The sequence below is a fragment of the Balaenoptera musculus genome, chromosome 14 (genome assembly GCF_009873245.2).
Source record: "Balaenoptera musculus isolate JJ_BM4_2016_0621 chromosome 14, mBalMus1.pri.v3, whole genome shotgun sequence".
NCBI classification, from domain to species: Eukaryota; Metazoa; Chordata; class Mammalia; order Artiodactyla; family Balaenopteridae; genus Balaenoptera; species Balaenoptera musculus.
In genome coordinates this window covers 73791314-73807362 of record NC_045798.1, presented here as the reverse complement: position 1 = coordinate 73807362, position 16049 = coordinate 73791314, and the positions used below count along the sequence as shown (strand labels likewise).

The 16049-nt window shown below is 41.5% G+C and overlaps 1 protein-coding gene across 12 annotated transcripts in view; it reads right to left on the bottom strand.

The window, feature by feature from the left end:
- Positions 1 to 16049, bottom strand: part of NEDD4L (NEDD4 like E3 ubiquitin protein ligase) — a 339936-nt gene that overhangs the window by 56651 nt on the left and 267236 nt on the right. For 6 of the 12 annotated variants that reach the window (XM_036874900.1, XM_036874901.1, XM_036874902.1 and 3 more), the window contains 7 exons: positions 13073 to 13205; positions 11739 to 11915; positions 9436 to 9510; positions 7744 to 7803; positions 2623 to 2754; positions 2017 to 2136; positions 750 to 947 (listed from right to left, as the gene is read on the bottom strand). In XM_036874900.1, the coding sequence (XP_036730795.1) occupies positions 750 to 947; positions 2017 to 2136; positions 2623 to 2754; positions 7744 to 7803; positions 9436 to 9510; positions 11739 to 11915; positions 13073 to 13205 (895 nt within the window). The remainder of the gene's footprint in view (positions 1 to 749; positions 948 to 2016; positions 2137 to 2622; positions 2755 to 7743; positions 7804 to 9435; positions 9511 to 11738; positions 11916 to 13072; positions 13206 to 16049) is intronic. The other 6 variants (XM_036874903.1, XM_036874893.1, XM_036874895.1 and 3 more) reach the window with 4 other exon arrangements.

The following is a 16049-nucleotide window of genomic DNA, read 5'->3' as shown; positions in this document are numbered from 1 at the left end:
AAGCCACCACTGATTCCCCTGAAGAAATGAAGAGTGAACAGAGGAATATAAAGACATGCATATGTACTTTTCATTAATCTCATTTTTCTCAGGTTAACACAATACACGGATTCTCTCTCATGCATGATTCAGGGGCACACGGGAGAGCCCTGTGATAAGAAATAACCAACTGTGACAAGATGTTCACAAAAAAAGAGCTATCAAATTTACAAAGTCCTTAGTACACCTCCTGATCCACAATTAAAAGAAAGTAATGTAGCACAGAGTATAAAATACTTATCTGATGTAAACAGTAAAAACTAAAACGGCACATCAAATAAAAATAAAGATGGGTAATGTCAACACAGATGCAAAAAGAAAGTGACAAAGAAACATTATTTCTAAAAAGATTAGAATTCCTAATAAGGTTACAGCATCCTGAGATGGGAAGCAGTAACATCAAAATCCTAGCTATATGTAGCACTACCTTTTTTCCATATATGGTAAATTGTCACAACTGGAGCTCTGCCGGAGTGCTCTGAAGAAAAGGCACCAATACCAAAGAAGGCCATTAGCCTGTGCCCATAAGTCACCTGCTCCCCACCAGCCCCCATGTGCGGAGTCTAGACCAAGCTGAGAAGACCCTCTGGGGACATGCTTCACTGCCAGGAAATTTCTCTGCAAGAACCATGGATACTGGGTAAGGAAATAAAGGAATGAATGCCAGACCTCAGGATGAAAATGGAGCCAAATAAAAGTAGTGACCTTACCCATGTTGTAGTCTTTGTGTTATGGTCAATGAAGAAGGGCCGGCCGTTGGGCGCTATCCTCATTTCCCAGCCGGGCGGCAGGAAGCTCTGTGTGACTTTGTGTTGTGGTTTGGGGGAGTTGTAAGGTGATGGCTGTGGGGACTGTGGATTGGAAAGGGTATCTTTCACAGCCCGACGTATGGGTGAATCCTTGGCACCCTAAGGAATAATAATGCGCATTAGAAGTCTTATCAGGTGCTGGTCCAGAGGGGTCAACATGTACCTGGGGGTCATGGAACGCTCCTCTTTGAAGAGGGACAAGGGGGAAGCTCCTAAAAAACCTGCTTGGTTTACTTTTCAAATTAATCTAACTGTAAGGTTTTTCTACTGGTTAAACACACAACAATATTAAGTACGTATAACCACCATCCTTTGATAGCTACTTGGCACGTACACAAAATACTGTTCCGTAGTGAGCATTATGGATGGAGATTTTACAGAAGGTGGAGAAGAACATGCCCCTGCTCTGAATGAGCTCACAGTCTAACGAAGATGGACTGGCAATTTTTAGAGCAGAAAAGAAAAACCTCCATCAACGGAGACAGCCACCTGGAATTGCACAGTTGTTACCCAGGACATTTACATCACAGTTTGGAGGCGATATCGCCCATTCCCACTTATCAACATCTTAAACTCGGGCATGGAGAAGCCCGCAGCCATCTCTAAGATGCAGTCACGTTTAGAACTTCAAAGGCTTAGTCTCTGGTATTTGTGATGTTAAGGGATGTCCCTAAAACCACACAAACAGGAGGGCGCAAAGCAGATGCCCAGCAGTGACTCAGAGATGCAAACAGGCATCAGAAACACGGAGGCTGATACAATGGAAGACCTTACGGTCGAAAGGAAAAACGGATCAAAGCAACAGCTATGTTTAAAAACTCAACGTAAGCATGGGTATTTGAACCAATACGAGTTATTATGCGAGTCTCATGAGGTAACAGGCAGTAAGGAGCGAAACACAACACGAATGGAGAGAGTTCTGAAAAGAGGAGCCCATGTCCAGTACAAGCCACCGTGGCCTCAGCCCAATGAGAATGAGAATCACGTGAGTCCAGGGATGGGAAGCATGGAGTGAGGCGGCACAAGGACACCCCTCACCACGAACACAGCAACTGATTATCAGAGAGGAAGGTGGCTGGGAAACACAAGTCCCGGTTCAGAGAGGAGAGAGAATGAGGAGAAGTCACAGGAGAGACGTGACCCCAGTTAGATGACGTAGCCTTCTCACCTCCAGTGGGGCAGATAAAGTTACTGTTGGCGAACTGAGGCTACGAGGCCGGCGGATCTGAGGCTCGATTAGATGGTTGTTACTGTTTGTGGCGGATCCGGATGCACCGTCTTCTGCAAGCTACGTTGGAGGCAAACACAAGTTAGCTTCGTGTGGGGCTCTCCCTGCGCACGTGACTGCAGTGTGGACCCAACAACACAGCCAGCGGTGATGAGAGGTCTGGCCTGTTTACAGCACGGAGGAAATGCCTACGCATAATAATGGGGGGAAGGACGGGGGAAGCACACTCCGAGGAAATAAAAATGAATCACCAGCCGGCATAAAAACCAGCCTCAGAAAAAAAAGGGGGTTCGGAGGGACGCTACCCATTGTAATAAGCAGGCTCTTATCACATCACGTTTTTAAAACGGACCATCTTGGGAGAGACTGAGTCAGGGACCAAATTCTTCCTTAGGCAAATACTATGTTTAAAAGTAATGCATGTGCGAGAAAACTTTTCTTAAACATGGGTTCTTCGGAACAACACATCAACATCAGGGACATGGGGTTCGCGTACGTTTCGGCTTCTACTGCCTGTGACTATAAGCTGTGTGGCGATCTGCATACCTGCATGATAGGTCGAGTCCAGGTTGTGGTTCGATTGTTATGATTGACATAGTATGTGCGTCCCTTAGCATCTTTTCTCTCTTCCCAGCCTGAAGGTAGGCCCGGCGTGGTATGTACATAGGCCACTGATGGCTGTTTACGTAAGAAATCATTATTATTTAATATCTTGCATTTTTCTGATCAACTTAATAAAGTCATACATACCCAGAATTATTTGTGCTAGACAAAGTGAGTTAATTCTAATGGTACCGAAAACATGAGTGCCTGGAAAACAGCAATAGGTTTCCAATAGCTTTAAACCTACTGTGAAATGAACTCCTACACAAGCCATAGGGTCAAAAATCTTAACAAAACTCAGTTCCAGGCCATGCAGCCTTCAACATAAAGGGTTGACATAAAGGGTTGCTGCCAACGTGATCATAAGGGAAGAGGATAATGTGACAATTCATTTGAGTTACTGCATTTTACTGTCAAACCACGTAGAGCCTAAAAGGTATTTCTAATTGTTAAATGTTACCGACTCTGAGAGGGATGCCCTGAATATTTTTTCCTCAATCTAGCTGTCACAGGGATGTTCTCCCAGCTTATTCCTAAATTCTTCACCAGCTTAGGGCCCTTACACTATGTAGCTTTTGGCACGGGGGGCGGGGGGACACACACACAGAGTCTGTTCTCTACGAGCCCTGCTTTCACACTAGTGACTGACCAGATCATCGCAACTACCCCAGCCCGGAATGCCACCTGGCAATCTGAGGCCAGAATTCCGAAGAAGCGTGATAACTGAGGCTGTATTTCCCGCGGTCCTCCCATATGGAGTTTGTCTCCTTAAAGGGTGAATGGAGCACAGGTAGCTTCTGGGCTTAGAGATATGTGCAGTACAGAGTGACTATGGTTGGATAGTTCAAAGCAGATCGCAAAAGGCTTCCTGCGACACTTTTGCTTGTAAGAAGCAGTCTGAGAAATGCAGGCGGGGTGGAGAGCCGCTGGAAAGCAGGGTGTCTCAAAGACTCACGGAGGCAAGGGGATGTTTGTTTGAGGCCAGTGCCGTCCAGGACGTCCTGGACATCTGGGTGCTGCGCATGAGATCTGTAGCTGGGAAAGGGCTGCTACTCTAAGGAAGGGGGTAGGAACAAGAAGCCAACCATGACTACCAAGGCTCTTGGGAGAGCGTAAAAGAAACAAGAGGCCAAACATCAGGAATAATCTCTTACGTGAGGTTACAAAAGGAAACCACTTCTTTTAGGGTACCATCTTCCCTAATTAGGATCTTCTGAAACTCCAGACATTTTACCAGGTGCAGTTTTCTTGATTAGGCTGAAGATGTCAATCTCTTAGCCCAATCTCTCCTTGTGCTCATCCCATCTTTCGTGTTCTCTACCAACAATGTACCTTGGCAAAGAGGGTCCCCCAGTCCACTGCAAGACCTTGAACTGAAAAGCAAGATCAGGGATGCAGCCATGTAATTTGGGGACTGCAGGCAAAGAGGCTTAATATCCTACTTCATGAGCTCAAACAGCACATTCCAGAGAAAAACAGACCGGGAAGCAGCTGCCTGAATGGTTATTTCTAAAACACATTTACCCAGCAGGGCAAGTGTACTTATCTGAAAGACAACTTTCTGCTAAAACTGAAGCAACTATTTCCTTGACATTATTCCAGATAAAGTCCTCAAGGCCCCATAATGGCAATTCCAAGACTCTTGAGTATGTAGAGTCCTGGATCTAGGTGTGGGGGATACAACAAGAGTGGAAGAAACATCAACATGCAGACCTGATCCTTCCATGCGTATTAAAGACAGATGAATTTGTCTACAGCTGAAAGCTCTTTCCACCTGCCTCCTCTCGCTGTGACACCAACACAAAGGAGCTATTTCCAGGCTACTTTTTATCTGGGCACTACAGCAATGGATTCTGCTGACCTAATGGACTCTGTAACCTAAGTTCGTGGTTGATTAGTATTTTTGGCCAAGTACATGCTATCAAGCCTTGACATACTGTTTGTTTATATGAGGACCAAAAATGTTTTGGCTGAATGGAATACTAAATACTAAATGCTGCTTTGTGGCCTCCCCGTTGAATTATTTTTTGTGGAGAGGCAATCAGATGTGCCCTCAGAAAACTCCATTTTGGAAACCTTAAGGATAGTTTTACAATTATAGTATCCCTGGAAAGGATATTTACGAGGAGGCTAATAAACTAACATAGCTGGTTTGTGTCATGGATAATCTCAGGACTGAGTTCCAGCAGAGTATTCGAGCAACCAGGTTACTTTCATAGATCCACAGTTAATAGGACTAATCAGTTTATGGAAAACTAGGAGTGTTGTAGAGAACACTGAATTTGATTAAAATGTTCCTTCTACCTTCTATTGAGAATTGAATTGGCAACCTACGATCTAGTTCCATTTATGCAAGATGGTGCTATTAAAATGGTTCTTTATAGGGTTCTTTCCAAATGACCATGAAGAACAACCTGTGTTGAGGATTCCATCTGTGACTCAAAACACCACCTCCCACAGCTGGGGAGGGGGTGGGGCTCGGCTTCTACGAGCAGACCACGGCAGGGGCGCAGCCCTAGAACCCACGTCAGCCTTCTCCTGCGGTGTGCGTGGAGTGCGCGTGCCGCTGCACACGTGCATTCCTCACCACCTCAAGAACATGTGAATTAATCAGGAGACAACTTAGAAAACGGCCAGTCAGCTTAATTTAACACTTCACAGCTTTTCATCTGAATTCTGCCGCCGTGTTTCACAAAGCCAAGGAGCCATTTAACTGCAGCTTCATGGTGGCTCCATTTATTTCATTAAAATGAAGAACTCAATTACACTGGAGCTGTAAAAGTTTCAAAATGCTTTTAAAGATGATAAACGTTTGGCGCTATCACAGATTCTCCAAGATTCACTCAAACCCTGCCACACTCTTACCTCAGTGTATCATTAGGGTATATATAGCAAAACCCCCAAACTGTGCTATGCCTCTCGTTTTCTCTCACAGAGAGGGTTCATGCTTAGCCAGCTGGAAAGTGACACCAGTGCGTATTTATTTGTCATACGTCAAAGGGTTGTGGCTCCGCAGATGAGAATCAGGGCTTGTTCATTATACTATAGAAATAAAAGCACTACCATGGAAAGAGAGCAACACCAGGATGGTTAATAAAGCCACATGGTGAGCAGTGCCCAGGGGGTGGAGGCTGAATGTTCATCGATGTGGGAAAATTACATAAACTGCGGTGCATTCACATCACTGACTACTATGTAATAATTAGTATGTCCCGAAAAAATGACCACAAGTGAATTAATATCAAGTTGATAACTAATACGTATATGAGATCCCACTTGTGTGTGTGTGTGTGTGTGTGTGTGTGTATGTGTGCACGCATGCATACACGTGTACGTTTATGAGAGCACAGAGGAAGGAGTGGGATGGGGAGTCCCAGGGTAGCTCCAGGATGACACAGCACACTTCAGTGTTGCGGCTGACAGGGAGAAGGTGTAAAAGAGGGGAAAACACATGGTAGGAGATGGAATTGGAAAAGCAAAAGTAAAGGCTATTCGTCACGAGGGATGGTGAGGGTGCAAAAGAAATAGACGTGATAATTTCTAATGCAGCCATAAGGTAAGTTTGCTTATTCCAGGTGAAAGATTACCAGGTATGTAGAAAGCATGAGAGTAGATAAAACATTTAGGAAATATTACTACCCAGTCTTTGAAAATAGAAAACAAAACCAAATTCCTATTTTTAATTCATTGCTGGGGGAGGGGGAGAGCACAGGCAAGAAGAAAAGCACAGTGGCAGGGCCACGGGGAGCTCATTCACATGCATCATTTCGTCCTGCCAGGTGATTCTGACCATGGAACCCAGGACGATCATAATTCAGTTTACCCTGTCATTTAATGTCATCAGCTATCGCAACACTGCAACACTCACAACAGGTTCCAAGGCCAACAAAATGCAAAAATGATAGTAGATGCTCATCAGCCCTGCACTCTTATTAAAATCATTTCATGAAGTGATCCTGTCTGCCTCGCAGCTCTACTCCCATGGAAATTACTAGCGCACAATAGGAAATATACTAGTTTATTTGAACTTTCTTGAATTCTACTGGAGGCTGAGCCTCGCCCACCCAACACATGCCCTTCACTGCAGCTCAATACCTTAAACTGGGCTGATTTTTGCTGACTGCCACTTCTATTTTCCAGTGTACAATGCTGAGCAGTAAATTCTAACAATATAACCAAATTGTTCCTTTAAATCAACATCCTGCAGAAAATCAGCGATCGTATATGTATTTAAAGGTGTTCTCGAGTAATAAGCAGTTACAACAAACATACAAAGTTAAAACAGTAAGGACAATTCTTCAAATAGCTACAGCAGCTCCAAGCATAAACTATAAACTAGCCTGTCTTTAGGGATCAAGGAGAAAACAGGCAACTAAAGTACACAGTCATGCAAGTTACCCACAAACATGAATAGTAGAAATTACTTAAAATAATGAGTAATAAGAATAACAGATACTTGGCTTAAAAACACCATTTTTCTAGATCTTTTCAATTTCTTAATTATACTCTTTCTTCTCTCCTCCTAAATTATATGAACACTTGTTCATACCTGTGAACCTGTGATTAGGGGCCCCTGGTAGCAGAGAAGGGTCACTGGTTCATGCTTGTGATACAAAAAATCTAACCCAGCCTTTGAAACGTGGTACAGGAAATGTATAACTGAAAATTCACATGTATAATTGCATGCAATTCCTGTGGCTTCCTTGATTCTCCTCCAACCAAAATATTTTACCCAAGTCTTCTAAACACATGGGAAAAGCTTATCAGGAGTACAAACACTAAAAGGCAGAAATAGACTCTAAATGTTCAGATTAAAATGCACTTTAAACAAAGCTTGACAGTATTCCTCATAAAAGTATACGGGACTAAAAATCAATTCGTTTTACCCAGTACCTTCAAACAACGTGAAAGTGAGAGGTTTAAAATAAGAAGCATGCAGGTCTGTGGCACATAAGAAACTGCTCTTATCAAAAAAAGAAGAAAAAAGTGTATATTCACCATTACCCAAAATATTAAAACCAACCCACAGTTTTGCCATTAATGTCTGAACGAGGGTATCATTACCATTGGCGCCTCACCACCCGTGACAGTTGATGAACGTGCTCTCCCAGCTGGGGCACTGGGCTGTTAAATGATAATTTACATCAGTGAAATGCATTTCGGGAGACCACCCATTGCTTATTGAATCAGGAATCAGTGCTGGTGCAGCCGGTTAAGGCAGGTGACATGAATCAAAATCTCTGCAATCCACCCGGTCCAAATAAAGTTGAGCAACCACTGATGACCAGAAGGGAAAGAGGAACACGATCACCCTACCATCCAGAGAAGGCTCAGGTTGCAGCCCTGATCTGGGTAAACGATGAATTGACAACCTCAACGACGTGAGATGTCTTATGAAGAAAAAAAATGGAAAGCACCACTATTGTGCCCCCACTGTTAAATAATTAGCAGATTCTTAAATCTGTCAAACTCAGAAATTCAAGTAAGAGGCCACTGGTGATCAGTGAGTTCACAGCTTCACAGAGCACAAGGAAAGAGGGAAGAATCATCAGTTTTCAGGGAAGTGAGCTCTTTTGGCCAATAAAACTGACACTGATTTTTGAAAAGGAGAGAAAGCATCATGAATTCATCAAGGAAGATCACAGAATCATCTGAAGAGTATCCCATTAGTCCATCACAGCTGATTGTTCTGTTTTGGGGGAGGCCTGTACTGCATCCCAGAAAGGATGCTCTTGTCAAGCTTCTGACCTACCAGCCCTTTCCATGTATGCCACAACTGCATCTATTATGTTGATTACTCAGTTGACTAATGTACTCATCAATTCATTCTGTAAACATAAAAGACTTAAAGCCTAGGCAAAAAAAGTCCTTCGAAGTTGAGCAAAAATGTACACAATAGGGAAGACACCATGATTGCAAAAACTGTTAAGTGCAATCTTTCTTTCCCTTCAATTTTATATGCAAGAAACAATGATCATTTCATTGCAAACAGTTTCACATGCAATAAACAAGCGCTAACAGTGATCAAGGATTTGTCGTAATAAAAAAATTGGTCAAGGTCAAACATCAAGTTAAGCATGCTGAAACCACATAATATTTTCTCCTCCAAAACAAGAAACAAATTTACATAAAATTTACTCTTAATGTGTTTATTAAACATCTCCCAAAGCAGTTCTGGTCTGCTTTCCAATCAGAATATTCATTTTTATTTATGTCCTATATTATTAAATACCCTTTACACTTCTGTATTTCCTGCTAGTTATGAAAATTGTGGGAAAGTGGGAACAAATTACAGCCAACTCTTGAGTCAGTAGAGCTACCTTTAAAGAGATGGTACAGAGGCTTTGCGGGTTAAGAGTTTAGGCCATTAGTAATGGAAAGAACTTCTTGCTGCCCACCTAGAAGAGTTCTTCCTATGTTCTTGAGATACAGGTCACTCAAACACAGCTTTAGGGACCAAATGAAGTTTTTAAAAAAGGAATTGTTAATGTTTAGGCCAAGTAAGCACATCAGAATTGGTATTAATTTGGATGGAAAAGCAAAACAATGGAGTTTTTAGCATTTCAGAGACTTTGGTGACAATAACAACTCTTTGTATTGGAAATTCACTCTCCTTGGGCAATTTGCTAGGAAATTTTAATGTCTTATGTATATGGTAAATGGATTTGCACAGGAAAAACTCTTCCTCAGTAGCCCAGATGATTTTAAATGAAAGCCCAAAGAGCCAGCTGATGGCTGGAAATGAGCATGGGTTACCGGTGGTAGATGGGCCTGCTCTGCGACCGCGTCGGTGACACTGCAGGACCTCAGCCTCGAGGAAGGCTCTCTCTGCTGAAGGGCAGGAAAGGACACGGAGCATCAGGAACACATATTCTGAGAAACGAGTTTCACTGGTTTAAAATATATATCACTCAAGCCTATTCACTGCTCTTTAATATTAGAAGGTAATTAAATGAAACACCATCTTTTCGGGGTAATGAGAGTAATCTTTTAAGGAGTCAAGTATCTTCCATTGTCATTTTCAAGTGTCTTAAGCAGATGGGATAGAAATAACGTTAAAAATAAGAGGCCAAAACAGGAAAGGGGACTCCACAGATAACATTCGAGTGCTGCTTTAATAATGGAAAACAGAAGCTAGAAGTCCTGTATTCTGCTTTGAGACACAACCTCTGGGTAAATTCTAGTGGAACGCGAATAGAGGAAGAGATACTGACATACAGTTTTTAAACATTTATTGACTATTGTGACCAATGACAAAGAATCAGTTGGATTCTATTTCCAGTGGAACTCAAATATAATCTTCGGCTACTACTGAACGGTTAGGTATTTATATGTTCAGCTTCTGAATGGAGTTCAGAAGTTGTACAGAACAGGAATGAAGGAAAATAGGTGCGGTTAATCTAAAAAAAAAATCTAGAGTGTAATGTATAATATGTTCCTCTCACTTGTTTGTATTAATCTATATGGTTAAAAAAAAAAAAAGACCACAGATCAGCAGCAGGTCACACACACACAAGGCAGGGGTCTAATTAGCAACAGGTTTGTACATGGGACAAGTCTGTAGCATTTCCTCACTTTTAATATTTTGCAATCAGGAAAATGGGGTAAGGTCAAAGACACTCTGTGGCAGTAACTGTGAAGCTTTTCAAGTCTTTTCACAACGGTTAGCATGAAGGATTCATCCTTTAGTAAAAGTTCATGCTGTTGTCCTTGAATACAGAGTGACCTTGACAAGCAAAACTGGAGAAGAACCCCCTACTCCCCTACTCCTCTCTTTCCTAGTCACTGTTATTTAATAGTTGAACCAGACTCAACATGAACTTAAAATAATTCTGACACTTGCACTTGGATCTTAAAGACATTTTATGAACCTAGAATAATTAATGCAGAAGCTCCCTATAAAAATAATAAGAGATGATAGCTTAATATCAGTGCTGCCTGAAATGATGGCTTTTCACTTGGTAGACTAAAGGTATACCACTGCTATGCTTCTGGCAGTACTTACTTCCTTTTATAAAGTTTTAAATATATGGCTTCCTTGCTTATGTTGTTTCCATAGCAACAGTTTTATCAATTCAAATATCCCATATATGCAAACTCTTTTTTTTCCTGCCTCTTTAGTACTAAATTTTCATCTCAGTGATATTTCTCTTTCTGAAGGACATTCATAGAATTTTAATACAAAAGCACATTAGCTGAGTAATCAGTGCAACTCATGACACGGGCCAATGGTGTCTTTTAAAACAAAAACACATAACTGAAGGAGTAACAATTTTGTGAGTACTTACTGGCTTTTACATTTTATGCAGTCCTCCTATTCATTTACATTTGATATGGCTGTAATGATGACTATTTTTCTAGGATGCCATTTTCAGCAGAGGGACTACCATCATTTACCACAGGACATCTGTAGGTTCAATTTCTCGAGAGACACTGAGACTGCATTGCTTCTCAATTTTACGCATGAGCAGGAATTTTCTGTGGGCTTTTTCTGCAAAGCTTTGTGTTGTCAAACACAGGTCTTCATGGCTGATTCTGTTGCTTCTCATTGGGGCTCAGTCCCACCTGAAGCATCTACAATGAATTTCCCTGATGGTTAAGAACCCAAGTTCAAGTGCTACCCTGGTGACAGTGTCACAATTTCACAACCTTTCTCAAGGATTGGTACTCTGGGACTTGGGAGATGTCTTCTATCTCCTGTTCTAACCTTGTCTTGGATGGGTCACTTAAAATCACGTCTTCATCTGTGAAACGAGAATGGTAAAGCACACAGAGTATGACGTAAGAGGATTAACCCAGAGACCCAATGTCTCCCAGGTCCCAGTGCGAACACCACCTTTACGACAAAGGTACTCTTTATGAACCTTTGGCTGGGAAAAGAAATTCTACAAGGTTAAAGCTGATAAAACACAAGTCATAGATTTGAGTTTTTTTGTGAATCAAGAAAGATTTTCACCTGCTTGGGCTAATTTTGGTATAGTCCTGCTTCTCCTAGGGAAGGAGGAACTTTGGAAAATGTCAGAGTTATCTGGGAGCTAGAAGACAAGACTATTACTTACGATCAAAGAACCAAACTGCTCCCCGTTGGAGTCCGGAGTGATCTGAAGCCGTCTGTTCAGTTCCTCAGACAGCTCCTGGGGGCTGGTCCGAGACACAGGCGAGGCTGGTGGCGGAGGCAGTACCAGGCTGAGGGAGTCTCCAGTGATGCTCACTTCTTCCGAAATGGTCTCCCAAGGCTACCAAGGAACAAGACGCTGTGGTAACTGCTAGGACGAGGGACCCTCTCATTCCCCGCCCCAGTAATAACCCTTATGATAACTGTAATTCACACTGACTGAGCACTCAGGAGGCACACAATCTTCTCAGGATCCATAAGGAAATAAAGACTACTACCCTGATTAACAGATGCGGACACTGAAGCAGAGGGAATAACTTGCTCAAGGTAACAACAGAGCTAGGAAGTGGTGGGGTCAGGACTTGAGCCAAGGAAGCCTGGTCCCAGGGGCTGTGCTCTCAGCCCCTTTGCAATAGTGCCTCTCTGAGCAGTGCTTTGCTTCTAGCACTTCATACTACCTGCATGGGTTAAAAAAATATTCTCAGGAATTTGTTTATGATTTTCATGAATTTTCTTTTTCTCTAACTGCTGAGGATTCACAATGAAAACAGCAGAGATGCTATAAGCTGTAAGTAAGCCCTGGTATAAAGTAACTTTTAGTGAATTTATTACGGCATCATTCATGTTGCTTTTCTAATTTTGATCACTGGAACATGTTGTGAATGATCTTCCTAACGCAATGTTTAAAAAGAATGGATTTCTAATAAGTAAACAGAGTTGTTAAGGCAGCATGGAAGTCATGGTTTGCTGCCTTGCTAATTTGCTGTTCAATTTATATACATTCTTCCCCAGTAATTTACCATGAGCATTTAAGGGTAAACTTATGAACATTTCTATTCACCCAAATTTCTATTTTCTTGGTAACAAATCTCTTTCACTATGTCAAAACTACTCAGTAAAAACTTGTATTTGGTACCCAAACAAGTTACAGGGCTACTTCAACTGCGCAAAGACAATAACCATGTCGCCCTTTAACAAGAGATGGTTAGACTCTGGGGAAAAATAAAGGATCAAGTGAAAACATCTTAAGATTTCCATGCTAAAAATATTGTCATTCCCTTTTGTAGAAATGTAAACTATGTGCACTCATCAAAGATGGCTTTTGTAAGCACTTTCTAAGTTAATAAATATCCCGATGGTCATCAATCAGCTACGAGACCATGAATCCTTCCTTTTTACACAGATTTACCGAGACAAGAAATTACGACACAGGATCAACCTGGAGAACACGGAAAGCAGGAGCTCCAGGGAGTGTGCCGGCAGAGCGGGAAGTCCTACCTCAGGGCCGTCTCCGCCCTCGCTGGGCTCCAGCTCCAGATCCTCGCTGATGTGTCTGCGCGAGCGGAAGCGCCGGTGCGCTGCCTCCTGGTTGATCTGCCGGATGTTGCTGTCGGACTCGGAGGACACATCCCTGGGAGTGCGGGGGGAGGGTGGGAGTTAGGAGAACCGGTGCTGACACCTGGCCCCTCAACACCAGCCAACACCCACCAAGGGCCTGACGCCTAATACAGCATCAGTGCTCTCACGCGCAACACTGACAATCAGCTGGCCGTTCAGCAGGGGAATCTGCCACCATCTCTCGGCTAAAGCATTCTCCTAGGTCCCTTTCATTGAAATACAGTCTTTAAATGCATCTGTCCCAATATTTTTGGGTATCCTTCAGGCACATACTGCAGCATGTACTTTAGCGTTTAAGAAAGAAGAGAAATCAAAGTCCTCCATCCATCTGCCCCAGTGACAAGTGAGGCCTCTTGAAGGAGAGGTGACAGGTGAGCTCACACTCGTGGCCAGTCCGTGGTGACCCCTCTCTAGGAGTCCAGCAATGACAAGGCCGTAACCTTTGGTCACCAACAATTAACCAATGAGCACAAATAGTATAAACTCAAAGCTGGGGTCTGGAGGGAAATGCTCCTGACGCAATGTGAACTTTTTCGGCCTCTGAGGATCTCATTTTGACAGAATCTCAGAAGCATGACACTGCATTTCTCCCCATTAAACTCCTTTTTAAAATTCACAAACATCAGGCAATAACCTCCCAAATCAACTGGGATTTGAGGAACGCTGCAACTTCATAGTCTTTTTTTTGGGGGGGGCGGGGGGGACGTCATGTAACTCTCTTAATTCAGGATGTGAAAAGCATTGAGTCAATCTTGAAAACTTCTGCACTAAATTACAGGCAATTCTCCTTTGGGAGAAATACTACTTGGAGGCTTTTAGAGTAGAAGTTTAAATGTCAAAATGTTTTTCAGAGAAAACCTTTACAGACTCTTTCAATAAGACACCATATTCAGTTAAAAAATGACGTTGCAAATTAATATTTGAAAACATTATTTCAGACTAAATGAAATCCAGTATTAATCAAGGACCCTCATTATAGACTCTTCCTAAAACATAGGTTTTAAAACATTCTAATGAATCTCAAGCTAACTTATACTATTTTCCTATATTCCCCCCAAAGAACGTGCTAGGCCCCTGTAACAGTGAATAGTCTGCAGTAAGCAGCACTGTTTGTAAATAAACAGGTGACTCTTTAATGCCAGTTTCCAAGAGAGTCTGAATATTTTCACCAAAAATCTTTACATTTTTTAGCTTTACTGGTAAAGGGACAGTATGAAGGTTACCTTTCTTTAATCCACATTAAAATAAAAACTCTTGTTATTAAAATCTGAATGAAGTTTTACTGCCCAATATACAAATTTTTAAAACCTAACAGAAATATACATTTTGCATATTTTATAGTTGTATTAAACTATAACTGGACTAAAAATAGTACATTAAGCAGGACTCCTCAGAAAAAAAATCGCATAAGGCCATAGAGAAACTAATTAAAATCAAGGGACACACAAGTATACTAACACAATTTCTGAAACCACCAAAACAGAATGATAAAAAATAACACTCTCTTGGATATGTTAGAAAATATAATATTGTCTTTGTGATTTTATACTGCTGCTGTGATTTTTATAGGACATTCAATTCAATTTCACTTTATAATGACTGGCCTTACTTAAAAATATTGTATATATAAAAGTTTCATCAAAATTTTAAATCTTCACTTGAAATGTCAGGTGTCACTTAGTCAATACCAAATGTGTGTTCCGGGTTATAACACACGCTTGAATTGTTACAGGGATTTCGGAGAGGTTGAAAAGAATAAGGTTTTAATATTGCTATGTTTGCATTTTCTATCTCTCAGAAGTATATAAAAATTCCATTATTCTGGAAGGACTTATTTTAAAAGGGGCATTTAAAATCAATTATGCTAATCCTCCTTATCCAACATGCTTGAATAATTAGTAACCAGTGTGAACCAGAAACAACTAAATAGCATAAAGACGAAAGATGTCTCTGATTCTGAAATTCCAACCCTGGGCTTTTTTATGGTCTTTAGCGATAAAATGAAAATGTTCATACAAGGGAGGCCTTTTGCCCTTAATTAAGCAATTGAACTAGAGGGCTGTTGAAACTGACAGGAAGTTTAAATGGTCACTAATGGGAAGATGAACATTTAAAAATATGTCTGAGCTGGCAAATTAAAACAGAAACATGATTTTATTGGGGGCAGGGAAAAAATTTAAGAAGTGCCTATTTCAATTTTCTTCAGTCATTAATTTCACATATATATTCTTCATTTGACTTTCATGGGAAATATACAAATTAATAAAGAGAAGAAAAACCATAAATTTATCAAATTCAGTGCCAATTAAGATCAGCGTGTCTGATCATTTACATTCATATACATCAGTGACTAATGATGACCTGAGTCATTAAGATATGATTAAATTACTGCTAAGATGGGAGACGGCAGAAGTACTGAAAAGAGTTAAAAGTAAGTGTTTGAGTCTAACAAGTTCATTTATAGTCTTAATGCAATTCCTTCATGTTTTTAAACTTGTGCGTTTAACAGTAAAATGTTTACAGTTTACATTTAAATAGGATAAGGACAATTCTAAAATTAGAGGCATTTTAAAGGCCACTGTCTGACCTGAGAGGGCTGGGGAGTGTTCTGTGGCCGCCTTCCGTCTGGAAGCTCTGCATCCAGGCCTGGACATTTCACTAAACCACGTGCCTGTACCCACTTTTCAGAAGTGACTCATCTGTAGTCATTCATTCAATTAAAAGCTCCTACCTTGTGCCAGGTGCTAGGGGTTGATCTGTGCGTAGGAAACCACAGTCCCTGCTCATACAGGCAGTAAGAGTATCATGTGCTCTGTGTCCTGACAGGGAGGCATAGGGCTTTCAGAGAGACCGGGAC